A 12,859-nucleotide genomic window follows, 5' to 3' on the forward strand; every position below is an offset into this window, starting at 1 on the left:
TATAACTATTAGCATGGCTCACAGTGATAAAGTACTAGATTTCTTTGTTTGCCAGCAGTTCTATGGTTGTCTCTAAATGGTTAAGCACACTATGATACATATATATTAAGAAATATAAAAAAAAATTAAAAGGTCAGATCCAACATGATGCAGCTGGAGAATGATGCAAAGAAAAATATTGGAAAATTAAGGAGAAAATTATATGAAAGATCACTAATTTACATAGAACAGCCTGGGTGCTATTAGAAATGTGGCAACGAGTGAGGAAAATAGATCATCTACCATCTGCAGACAATTAAACTCAAAACTGCTGCTGCATAATATTTTGAAATATCCCTCTGCAACACTGAAATGCAGTGTTGATAGTAGCTGCTAGAGTACTGTTGCTATTGGATTTAAAATATTATAATATCCTTTTCTCTCTCATAATTAATGAAAGCCTTCCAATATTGCAAAATTAGAACAATAATGTCTCCCTCTTGAGAACTGAAATCCTAGGAGATAACCAAGATGTCTCTATCCAGACAGTGTTGTAAGTCAGATCAGGAAATATAGTCTTAATATAAATCACAAAACACCACAAAGTTGATAGCAATAAACTTGAAGGGGTTTTGGAATGTTTTCAACTTTGTCTGCTGAGATTTTACAATCATTTAGCTTGAAGAAAGAGTAGGTATATGAAAGCCATATTTCAAGCAAAATACGACAACCTTTATTACCACTGGTATGAAAATCTCTTCCTGATTTTTGTTTGTTTGTTTGTTTAATTATCTTGTCAAAAATAATGGGAGTGGAAACCCTGCAGTCTCCACATTTGTATATACACCAAATACTCACAGAGGTCCTAGAAGGCTTTCTCTATAGAAAACTAAGAACACAAGGCTCTGCATCATCAGAATATGCTGTCAGATGCTTCTCCAAACAAAGTCAGTGGCAAAGGTTCCCTCTGACTTTAGCAGAAGCCGGAGGAAAACAAAACCCAATATTCTGATCCTAAATTACAATCACAATTATTGGAATCAGGATTTTTATATGATCTCTAAAAAGGTGGTGGTGAGTGAATGTGGACAGAAGGGGGCTGAGAACGGGACACTACAGCTGTGGTGACTTCTGACCAGTAAGCATTTTTGCTACTTTTTCTATTCCATGAGTGGTAAGTCCACAGAGGGGACAGAAGTCTGCTTTTCTCTGTGGGATCCACAGGGAAAAAAACCCTGTGCAAATAGGTATGATTAATATTGTATTACAATATGTCACAGCCTACATTTTATTTAAACATATATATATATATACTTTAAAAATATAAGAGACATTTGGTTTATAAGCATGATGATAAGTGCTTTACAGGAGCCCACCCGGAAAGTTTAGCACCAGGAGCTATAAATGCCTTTGAGGACACTTCTGACTTCAACGTTCTCACAACAACCACTTGCATTATTTTACAGGTTTCAAAAAGGTATTATGAAAAATTCTGAAACAGGCTTTCAGAGAAAAAAAGTACGGGGATTTGTTTGAAATAAAAGCTGCGTTTCTCACATCTCCATTGCCAAACGTGTTACCTTGTTGCTATGGAAGCTATTCCAATTCATGAAGTTACCCTCACTTCTTAAATGAGAGAGTAAGACTTTTCAGCCAGTCAAGTAATTGAAATAGCTGAACATCCATTAGTGATTAGGAATACAAATCTTCAAATAATCTAAAACCCATTCCCTAATCACTTATCACAGTTTGTGAGGTAATGTAATCCATTCCTGGTAACACTGAAACTCCCAGAAAACAACACAGGATTCCATTTTAACCTGAAATTAATCGCTTTTATGTTTTATTAGGTTAGTGAAGATATTTGAAAGCTGGCTATGTTTTAATAAGCAGTCAGTTAGTAAATTAGAAATGAAACTACTCCTCGTTTTTGAAAAAAATAGCAAGAGACACAAAAAGTGCATTGTCACATTGGGGAAGATCCAGCCATTCAACAGGGGCAACTTCATGCTAACATTTCCATTACTTTAAGTAAAGAAATCCTCATCCATCATATTTAGATACAGTGTAGGTGGGAGAATCGTTATGTCTGCATGTCAAGGGAATCATGGAGGAACCAGTTATATTAAGGACAGTCACTAGGGGACACACATGATTTCCCAAAAGCAATACTGGCACAGGAATGATTTTTTTTTGGTGTCATACTCTTACCAGGTGCCCAAACTGCATGGCAGCATTATCTGTTCCTACTCAGCAGTAATTCCTTTCCTGTTCCTCTGCTACAATCTCCACACAACCATATTATTCCAGCACTTCTTTTTCATGCCTTGATGCTGGCACCAGCTAGAGGTGCTAAAAAGATGAGACTACAAAGATAATCACAGACAAGTTCCTAGTCTTCAGAGTTGAATGTATCAGCAATATGTTTATCTTTCCTGTTTGGGGATCAACCTTCTAGCTGGCACTGCCTCAATTATACCAACTTGTCTCATAAATGGTAGCATGATGTGCTGACATTCCAATAAACAGAGCTGTTCTGTACCATGAAAATGAAGAACATGATTTCTCCATTTTTCTTTTATCAAGCAATAAAGATAAGATAATTGCTTATGAGTAAGGGGTGAAAAAACATTTTCACTACTAATGAATATGCAGCTAGTATGCACGCCGTAATTGGCAATTTTACAAATCTGTTATATATAAAAATTTCCAAACTGTTTATTGTGAGATCATATAAAAACCCACAGAATATATTTAAAAAATACATGTTCAAGTAAACAACTAAAAACTAGCAACACATTTATTATTAAGAATAAACAAACAAACAAACTTCCTAGATCTCAGCTAGAGATGCAAATGAATCCTTTAAAATTCTGGGATAGGTTTAGTGATGCCTTTTAGCAATAGAAACATTTCTGGAAGCTTGCAAAGACCATGTGAAGGAAAGGTCAACAGACCAGAATATAGAATACATGACATAATATGAACATACCTTTTGTGGCTACCCTGACGCAGTCGATTTTGGTTTCCTGTGTCAAATAAAGAGGAAAAAGGTCACATCTTGTGTTTCTAAGCACAGAAATTCATCCATGATTCTGTTCTTGAAAGTATTGATAAAATGTGAGGGAAGTGTTTATTTTATGTTCCTCATTACGTATTTAACTGGTTATTAAGCAACTTCAATGTGCTTTCATAGTATGGACAAATACTGCTTGAGGATGTTACATAAACATTTCAGTTAACGTTCCTCTGAAAGTAGAAAATACACGAAAGATTCTCAAAAGCACAGACAAGCGTTCAGCTTTTTCCTTTGGCAACTTAATGACCTTGGGAGATTTTTCTTTTTCTTACAGATAAGTACAGTTCTAATCATCGTGCTAGACAATTTTAGAAAGAAAAAATAATCAATGGTGTTTCACATTTCTGCACTGTCAGTGCACTGTGAAAGAGGGACCATTATGGTTTCTGGCAGAAAACATTTCCAGGCTGTCAGCACAGACAGCCAAAACTTATCAAGAACTGAAGGGCTCTGGGTAGGTCTGTGCAGGAAATGAAAAACAATTCCAGGAAGAATTACCCTGATGAAACATGATCTGTGAAGGCCTTTTTAAAAACTTTTCATTTCAGTTCCATCTACTTATTTTTCTTTTACTGTTTGCAGAAAGGGTAAAAAAAAATAAAAATCTAATTCAGTCAGGGCAACCAAATGAGAAAATGGGAGCTGAACACGTTATAAGCTAATGTAATGGGGTTGGACAGGCCAAGACAGATGTGCTAAAACCCACAATCAAGTTTGGCTTAAACTTAACGAAAGGAATCACAATACTCTTCTCTTTAAAGCAAGAAAACAAAAAGAAAATGGAAAGAAAAAAAAGCTGATCAACCAGGTTCATTGGACAGCTTTTAGATAATGACAGAATGATAACACACTGCTTTGCCTGCTCACTATTGACAAAAATGTGCTGTTTTCCCCTCCTCCTTCCCGTAACCTTTAATCATTAAGCAATACCGTGTCAGGAAAACTGTCAGTTTTAAAATTTGGTGTGCTAAATTTCACAGTTACTTTATTTTCTCATTAGCAATTACACTGGGCACCTTGCTAGTTGGCACCAATCATCTATTTTCACTTACGTAGTGTATAAAACCACACCTGCAATAAGGCTTACCCCATTGGCTCTGCTAGCAGCTTGAAAATAGATGCTGTAGCTCTTATGAGGAAGAAGAGGAGTGTTCCAGAAACCACTGTAGGTTTTGTTATCACCAATAGTAAAAGGCTGAGCCGCTTGTAAACCATTGGCTGGAAACTCTGCAGCAAAGTAGTACTGGGAATTCAAAAGTGAGGCATTCTGGAAATGAATGGGCACTGGATAGCACTTCAGGATCTCAGTTGTCTTTTTGGTCCTCCGTGGGCGTTCCTCTTCAACAACTATTTGATAAACACTAAGAGTGCAGAAAGGAAAGAAAACAAACAAACAAACATCTGGGTTATTTTAAGACTTGGGGAGTCGATTCATTCTAAGACCATAATATAGAATACCAGTACTTATGAAAAAGGATATGTACCTCTAAAAAGCAAAGGACACTGGAAGAAAATGTCATTTTGGTATTCACGTATATGAATTTATGGAATAGATTCATGCTTTCAGATATGTGCAGTTTGCTTTGCAAAAATAAAGTTATCCATACACGCCACAGCTCTTCATACAGCAAATGCACAGAACACTTTCTCTCTTGAACTTGAAAAACTCTCTTGTACAGAAAAAGCTTTCTTGATTAGTGCTATAGCATAGAATTAAGTATTATTTTGTTCACAGAAATAACTGTTAAGCTATAGAATCCATCTTCTAACCTGTTTATCTTCTCTAAATAAAATGAAATAATAAGATAAAAATGAATAGATAAACTACAAAGAGACAGGGAACAGTATTTTCTTAACTGTTGACATTATAACTATTTATAAAAGCACACAGAGTAAATTACAGTCTTTGAAAATTTTGGTGGCATATTGACTGTTCCTGAGCAAGAACGAAGCACTTTTTGATGGATGTTATTTTCACTCAGCAAAGCACTTTTAACACATCTTAGTGATAACCATGTTTTTAAGCGTTTCTGCATTCAGCAAAGCAATTCAGTCTGTACTTGTATGCTTCACTGTACTGGGACCTAGAGGGAACAGTCCATCCTTCTCCACTGTAAAGGTGCGGTGGACATTCAAGCAGGAACAAAGAAATAGTGATTTCTGCTGTATATGCAAACAGTGAAATCATTATACCCTTGCAGTTGCTATAAAAGTCTGAGTCAGTGCTTTCGGATTTGTGAATTGGGAAGTCCATGTCTCTAAAGAGGACTTGCTTGCGAGTTTATTGCTTCACTGGGGACCAGTGATTCTTAATCATTACTTGTCTCCTGGAGTCTCGAATCTGAATAAGCAAGTCAGTACAAGTAACCGATGTTAAAGCGACAATGCGTCCACATTTTTGCATGTCAGCTACATTTACTTTATTTATACCATTTATGATATTTCAAGTCCCTAATTCATAAAACCCAGCAATGAGGGTAGGGTATGCTAAAAAGGTAGGGTATGCTCCTTTACGAGGAAACAGCCACACAGCCTGCTGACCTGTTGTCCCCACTCCACCATCTGCAGGTACACGCATCATTATGCCCAAAGTACCAGGATGCTCGCGCTGGGCCTCCGTGGGTCAGTCTTGACCAAACAGGACTCATTAAGCCTAGTCATATATAAGCACAACCGTGCCTATTCCCCTTCTGAAGGAAAAGGTACCTGATTATCACCAATTCTCTTGGCCCTTTTACTACTTTTTTGTTTGTGTGGTTGTGTTTGTTTGTTAAACAGAACAAGCCCTATTCACTATGTTTTTAAGACTTAATATCTCCAGCAGGAGACACTGCACTTCCTACGCTCACAAAAAATGCCCAGTGAACAGAATTCTTACTACCTCTTATTGTGCTTAAATTAGACCTTCGTTGGGGTGGACATTGGGTTTAATAGTAACCTTAAGTGTCTTCATGAAGACGTCTACACATCTGTAAACTCCCATTAAAGTCAGTAGAGCCTAGAAAGCTGTTCAGTTGACCCCCAAAAAGGTACCTTCTGGCTGGTTGAGTCTTTAAGGTCTGCTGCCGTTACAGACTAGCTCTCCACTGACTGTAGTAATATTCATCTCACATGCAGAAATCTGCAAGTGGACACCTAATTTTAGATGTTTTAATCTGAAACTGAACCCCATTCAGAAATCTATCTGTGTATAAGTAAAATTAGGTACAGCCATGGAGACAAACAGTTGCCTTCAGGGCCCACTTGGAGACCAACGTCTGTACATTCTGCAGCTCTGTAAAATGAAGCCTACGTATCTAACAGAAAGATTTTCATTAGCTGATTAATTTCATGCTGAGTAGTAAATGAAGGTCAATACATGGCAACCTTTCCATGATCCTATGAGAACTATCTGTTAAAACTAACCACAGAATATCTAAGCTTAAAAACTAATCAGTCGCTACAGTCATGTTTTTTCTCTTCCAAATCAACATTTGACATGATTTTAGCATTTAATTTTCTGGAACAAAACACAGTTGCTTAGAAGTAGGATTTCAAGCTACTCTGAAGAGAGAGTGTTGACTCCTCTAGCTAGTAATTTACAGTCAATCTACAGTAAATACTGTTTGAGAATTGGAGTATTGGAAAAAAAAAAAAAAAAAAAAAAAAAAGCAGAGTAATGTAAACTTCTGCTCTTGCAAGGCATGAAACCAAACACACCTGCCTAATACCACAGCAAAGACAAGAATCCCTCATTCTCACTGAGGCAGGACAGATATTACACTAAGTTTTGGATTTGGCCATCAGCTTTCAGCAGAATAATCTGCTTTCAGCAGAACCTTTTTTATAGTATCAGGACTGAATGAAAGAAGGACCTCAGACCAGACTAAGTAATGTAACTTGTTTCAGTATTGGTTGAGATGTGTATCCTTTTCATTTTTCACTCAGTGATTACAACTAAAGACTGCAGATATTTTAGGGACAAACCTGTCATTAAAATGCTCCTTTTCCTCCTGCAATTCATATTAGTTATATTGCATGCACTCTCCTTGTATATTACATTTTAAATGCCTGCCATCTATTCATCTTCAGATACATTAAAGAAAGAGCTACGTTGACTGGAGCTATTTCAAACTCAAGATGCCTTTTCATCCTTACTCCGCAAGACAAATTAGATTTGCAAGCATCTAGACCTCAAATCTATTTGCTCTTTAATAATTTAAGAACTAAAAGGTCAAGCAGCTCTTTTCTGTTCCCCTTTATCAAAGTCCAAGTGCTAATGAAAAATAACTAAATCCTATCTGCTGCCCATTTGCCACATACTGCTGTTTCTCTGATGTAAATTAACACATTATAAGCACCTGGGTCAATGGAAACCTGACAGAACTTCTTGAGTGATATGTTTTACATTTGTATTAAGTGAGATCATCTTTCTAACGAATTTAAAAAAATTACCCCAATTACAATTATAATCCAAAAGCTTTCTCTAATTCTTATTGTTAAAATTGCTTTCTTTAATATGTAACAGCTCAATTGCCTATGCTGAAAAGGGTTCAAGTCTAATAAATTGAGCTAGCACTGCATCAGAACTCTATTATTCCTTGGAGGTATTAGTCATATTTCCTGCTTACTTGAAGTTGCATTATTCCTTTTCCACACCTCTACATTTCAGAGGATAAAGTCTTCCTACCTGTAATCCAAAAAATAAAATCTACACTATAGTGAAAGGTGCTGAAAGTGTATCAGCTATTGGTAGGACTTAAATTGAACTTTCTGAAGGAAAGAAATGTCATTTGAGTTTAATTCACATTATGCAGTTCTACTGTAGAATTCCAATGCCTTGGAAATTGAACACAAAACCTACTTTCATATAAGCTGAAACTTAGTGTTGCATCAAAAAAGGAACACATGGCAACTATTGTTAACTTAAAGACTAAGCATTTCAAATTTGGGGATTAAAAAAGGTATCTGGAAAAAAAGAAAAAAATAATGCAATTTTTAAACTGTTTTTTAACAATTACAAAACGTTTCCAAATTTAAATGATTATACAGAGATACAGATCTAAACATAATGAGGACTGTAATTTTGGTTAGCAATTAGACATACCAGGCTTCTCAGATATTTACTGAAACTGGCTTGCTTAAATTAAAATGATTTCTCAATGCCTCCTAAATATACATTTATTTTTCTTCAGACAAAGCTGAAAAAAAAGACATGAAAGACGAAAGAAGATATTTTAGTACATTAATCAAAGATGCTAAGAACATTTAGATATTGGAAAAATGAACCAAACATATGGCACTGAAACAACTCAAAAGAAGACTTAAGTGTATATATACATCTGTTCTTAAGTACATGAAATGCTGGGTGTTAGTCACTTACTGAATCAGGAATTATTCTACATTACTGGAACGCAATAAATCAAACAGTATTTAATCAAAGTCTCATTCAAAGAGATGAAGCCATTTTCCAGAAAGGCCTACTGGATACAAGAATGGATTTCAGGATTCTTAATCCGTAAGTCTTTAAGATGTACTAGCTGTGTATTTCCTATTTCCTATCAATTGAAACTGATAGATTTGTAATTACAACTCCACCAAAACTAATTCCAAATTGAAAACAAAGGGAAAAGAAGCTTGATTACTTCATGCTTGAAATATCTGCACCTTTTTTTCTCTCTTAAATGGTCTTGATGCTTCACCTAATTGGATGCAATTTGTTGAAGCCATGAGAAATGATATATATATATATATATAAATCTGGACTAAGGTTATCTGGATTTATTTACTGGTATTAATACTACCTTTGTTTGTGATCCTAGGCAAGTAAACAGTTTTGTGCCTCAGTTTTCTGCTGTAAATCTGTTTTCTGCTTTCTCAGTTTTTCAGCTGTAAAATGGAACTGGGAAAAGTTTCTTACTCTCTCTGGACTGTTCAAGACCTTCTTTTATATTATCCTTGAATATATATATATACATTTCTAGGTAATGTACAAAGCCTGCAAAGCTGTTAAGTTCCACTAACACTGTCCTGATAAGCTGTGTAAACTGTTGGGCTACTTTTGTAGACTTTGTTAAGAGTGACACTGTGGAGTCTAATTTGATTTTTTCTGCTCTTTATGATAGGGCTCTTTGTAGTTTCATGCTTTTTTGTAAATATATTTAACTGGTACATTTTACAGATCTCTATCTTTCAACTTGCATGCATGCTTTCTTATAACGACATCAGGCTGAAACAACAGAATTACTTTTAATGTACATACTGACCATGATTTCACTTATTTATTCCTATAACCCTACTTTATCTGTAAGCTAGAATCACTTCACTGCATTCTTCTGCTATGATACCAAAGTTATAATAGATAGCAAAGTTAAGAAACCCCAAAACTGCCTTGTTATCTCATTCTTATGTCCAGGAAAAATTCAATCACTCGAAACATGAAAGTCCACAGGGTCCCCATACTTTCACCAACAAGAAATTTCACCACTTATGTGAAGTGAAACTGTGTTACGAAAGTTCTTCTAGCATGCTTGCCAGAGACACAGTCCTGCCATGTAAGCCTTAAGCACTTTTAAATCAGTTGCTTTATCCATGCCTTGTACCTAAAGCTTCATGTATCTTTGTATCTGTATCTTCATATATCATGTGTTAAGCCACAAGTTTATTATTCAACACTGCTTCTTTAAAAAAAAAGGCAATCTTTGGACAATTTTTAGATATAATCTTCAACATGTTCTTGATCTCTGACATCAGTTGTTTCTGATGTTCATAAGTCATATCCATAGGGAGTAACACTGGAAATTTTGATCTATTCCTTTTTTGACACCTGCCCATACACTGTTTTATATTACTATAGTCCATGTGATACCTTAAATATTAAATTAAATATACCAGATATTATATGTAAACTATGTCTTGAAATAGAAAAGAGGTAAATTACTCTTTAAAGGACAGAATTTATAATTTATAGTTAGCAGGTAAGTAGAAGAAGGTTACTAAAGATTTCCACAAATTCTCTTCCTTCTGAGCAAGGCTCTGTGTATTTATTACAGGCGGTATTAAATAAAGGTGATAATGAATATCCCTGATTTACCAGGTGCCTCAGTGTTATCATGACTTAGGCTTTACCAAGGGGTTGGAAGGTCCAGCAGCACATAATATATACTGACCAGAATATACTCCAACTGCTGTCATTTTCAGTACAGACATGAAGTGAGTGAACCAACTGAGCAATCGTCCTGTCCCTCTGACCACAGTTGAATTTTGCACATGTAGTCGAAGTGCGAGGTGGATGTTGCTAAAACTATGTTTGTTTTTTTTTTTGTGTGTGTCAAACAGAGGCCACTGCTATATTCAAGATCAGCTTTTTTAGGCTGATGGGAGTGGGAGCAGGAATAATTGTTCCCAGGGAGGATACGTTCTTGGGATAAGGGTAGTCTGAAAGAACATAGAGCGTGCAGTTTATTTAGGAGAGGTGACTTTGCTTGTCCATGCATATGTGAAACAATGTCTATGAGACTCAATTTTTTTATTATTATTATTTTTGAAAGTGAATAGGTAACCAGTGGGATAGAGAGAAAATGAATGACTGTATAAACTTCAAGTTTAGGGAATAGGAGTAAGGAGTAAGAAGGAAAACCAGGCAATGTTGCAAATAATACTGGCCATACAGAAGCAATCAAAATTCTTGCAAATGCTCAAACTTCAGTGCAGGAAACAAAAATGTTTTGTTACTTGTTGAAAGTTAAATGGAATGATTCTACTTTCACACCTGGCTTTATTTTCTAATTTTGCAAACCTAGAGATAAGTCTGGTCTACTTCTCCAAGGCAGGATTTGTCTTCATTCTCAGGAAACACTATGACTAGCAACTAAAGTTTCCAGCCCATGGCAAAAGTTCCATATTCAAATTGCAGAGAGCCACAAAACTTTCTGAATCAGACCTAGAGTGAACACAGCAGTGACTAATACAGTACAGCACCTCTATTGTCATGCAGGGAGCCCTATTTCTCAGATCAATCAAAGCAAAAATACCTGAACAGCTGTAAAGGAGGAGATAAGACAGCTTAGGTTCAGCCCCTAAAGATACTGCCAAATGTAAACTCTCAGGTGTTGTAATAAAGCTTTATCTTCACAGACCTAAGTCCATTGGGGAATGGTATCTGGTTTTTAATGTAAAACTCCTAAGCTTCTTTGTCACTGTCCAACTCTTTCATATGGACAGTCTCAAAGACTTTAAAGTCAATATTTACAAAAGGGATTTTCTGGGAAAAAATACATCCAAGCAAATCTCTTTTTAGCATTCCTGTGTATATATACAGGAAATCCAGACAGGTCTCATGTAGGGACTATTATATCACTGAAAGGTAAAGATATTTTGCTTGTTCTTTCCTCCAAGGATAGTCTCCAGGGGAGTATATGACAATGCATTCAGTTCCCTGGAGAACGAAAACACTTGCTATATGATATCTTAATTGCAGCAAAGTGAGATGTGCTCTAAAAGCGGTAAAGCACTAGTCATTGTAAGTTCATCATGGATTTAAATGTTTCTTCCAAACACAGAAAAAAAAAAAAAAACCTCTTTTGTGAATTTGGACTTTCTAGGATTTCAGGGAGACACGCACGCCTGGGCTCCAAAAATTCTTAGAAGAAAATCTGAATAAAAGAAACATGAGACAATGACACCTTCTACCTTCTCTTGGCCAGATGGGTGCCACCTAATCTTGATGACATAGTGTAATTCATTATTTCCCTTAGTTCCTGATACAGATTCTCTGTCTTAGAGAACCTAAGAACACTAAGTCAGGGGCAGAGAACATTCAGCAGATCTTTGGCCTTTTAATCTTAGGCAATCACGAACCATTCATAAAATGTTTGTGAGGTGCTGTGAGTTTATGATTTTTTACATTTAGATTTAGTTAACGTAAATGATGACTCAACATACAATTTTGTATTGTTGGCAAATAAATCAAAGAGAGAAGGAGAGAGAGAAAAAAACACTTCTAAGGAATTCAGTTTGCAATATATATATATATTTTAAGGATAGTAAAAGATTTCAAACTTGTAAGTGGTAGTAGTCTGTATTCCATCTCACAACATACAGTGGGCTCATGATAGCCTGCAGTTTTCACTTTCTCCAGTTCATTCTTTGCAAAATCAGTAAATTCAACACACATGGTAACCTACTCTTACTCAAAGCAAGTGTTAGCTCACTACTAGAACAGTGTACTAAAATTGATAAGAATCATTTGGTCACCACTTATATAAATGGTGGCAATACATAACGCCAAAAATAACTGTGACACAAGAGCCTGCTCTACTTTAAAACAGGTTCATTGATTGGCAAGGGAATCAAAACTTTCTCCTAGCCTTCCTGGCCCACCCAAATCCTGGATAAATATTGATGAAACTTGCCCTTCCTCTTCCTTTTCTCTTTCCATTTTCCTTCCTTACTGTCTTTTCCCCTTGGGTATAGAGCCCTGTGGTTAATTGTGTTTAATTATTTAAATGCTAGTGCTCAATTAGGACTGACTTGGAAGTGAAACTACCACACTGCTACACAAGTTTAAGAGATTATGTTAGAATTAGGAAGAACAGGATGACATGGATCCAACTATGTCTCCGCAACATTTCTGCACCTGGAATTCCTTAATACCAAAATAGTATCCCTACCCCTACTCTCCAAGTGGCAGACTACTACTATATATTGATACAGTCAATTTGATGAGGGACAAAGTATTAGTAATTCTCCATACTTAGAAACAACCACATAATTCTACACATATTTTTTCCTGTAAAGAAGCGTATACCTCCCTTTGTCACC

At 35.9% G+C, this 12,859-nt stretch overlaps 1 protein-coding gene across 9 annotated transcripts in view; it reads right to left on the reverse strand.

The window, feature by feature from the left end:
- Window positions 1-12,859, reverse strand: part of PTPRM (protein tyrosine phosphatase receptor type M) — a 463,558-nt gene that overhangs the window by 173,549 nt on the left and 277,150 nt on the right. For all 9 annotated transcript variants that reach the window (XM_084510811.1, XM_084510807.1, XM_084510806.1 and 6 more), the window contains exons 12-13: window positions 4,146-4,419; window positions 2,972-3,008 (exon numbers count right to left, since the gene is read on the reverse strand). In XM_084510811.1, coding sequence (XP_084366937.1) covers window positions 2,972-3,008; window positions 4,146-4,419 — 311 coding nt within the window. The remainder of the gene's footprint in view (window positions 1-2,971; window positions 3,009-4,145; window positions 4,420-12,859) is intronic.

This window comes from Aythya ferina (assembly GCF_964211825.1).
Source record: "Aythya ferina genome assembly, chromosome: 2".
In the NCBI taxonomy this organism is placed as follows: Eukaryota; Metazoa; Chordata; class Aves; order Anseriformes; family Anatidae; genus Aythya; species Aythya ferina.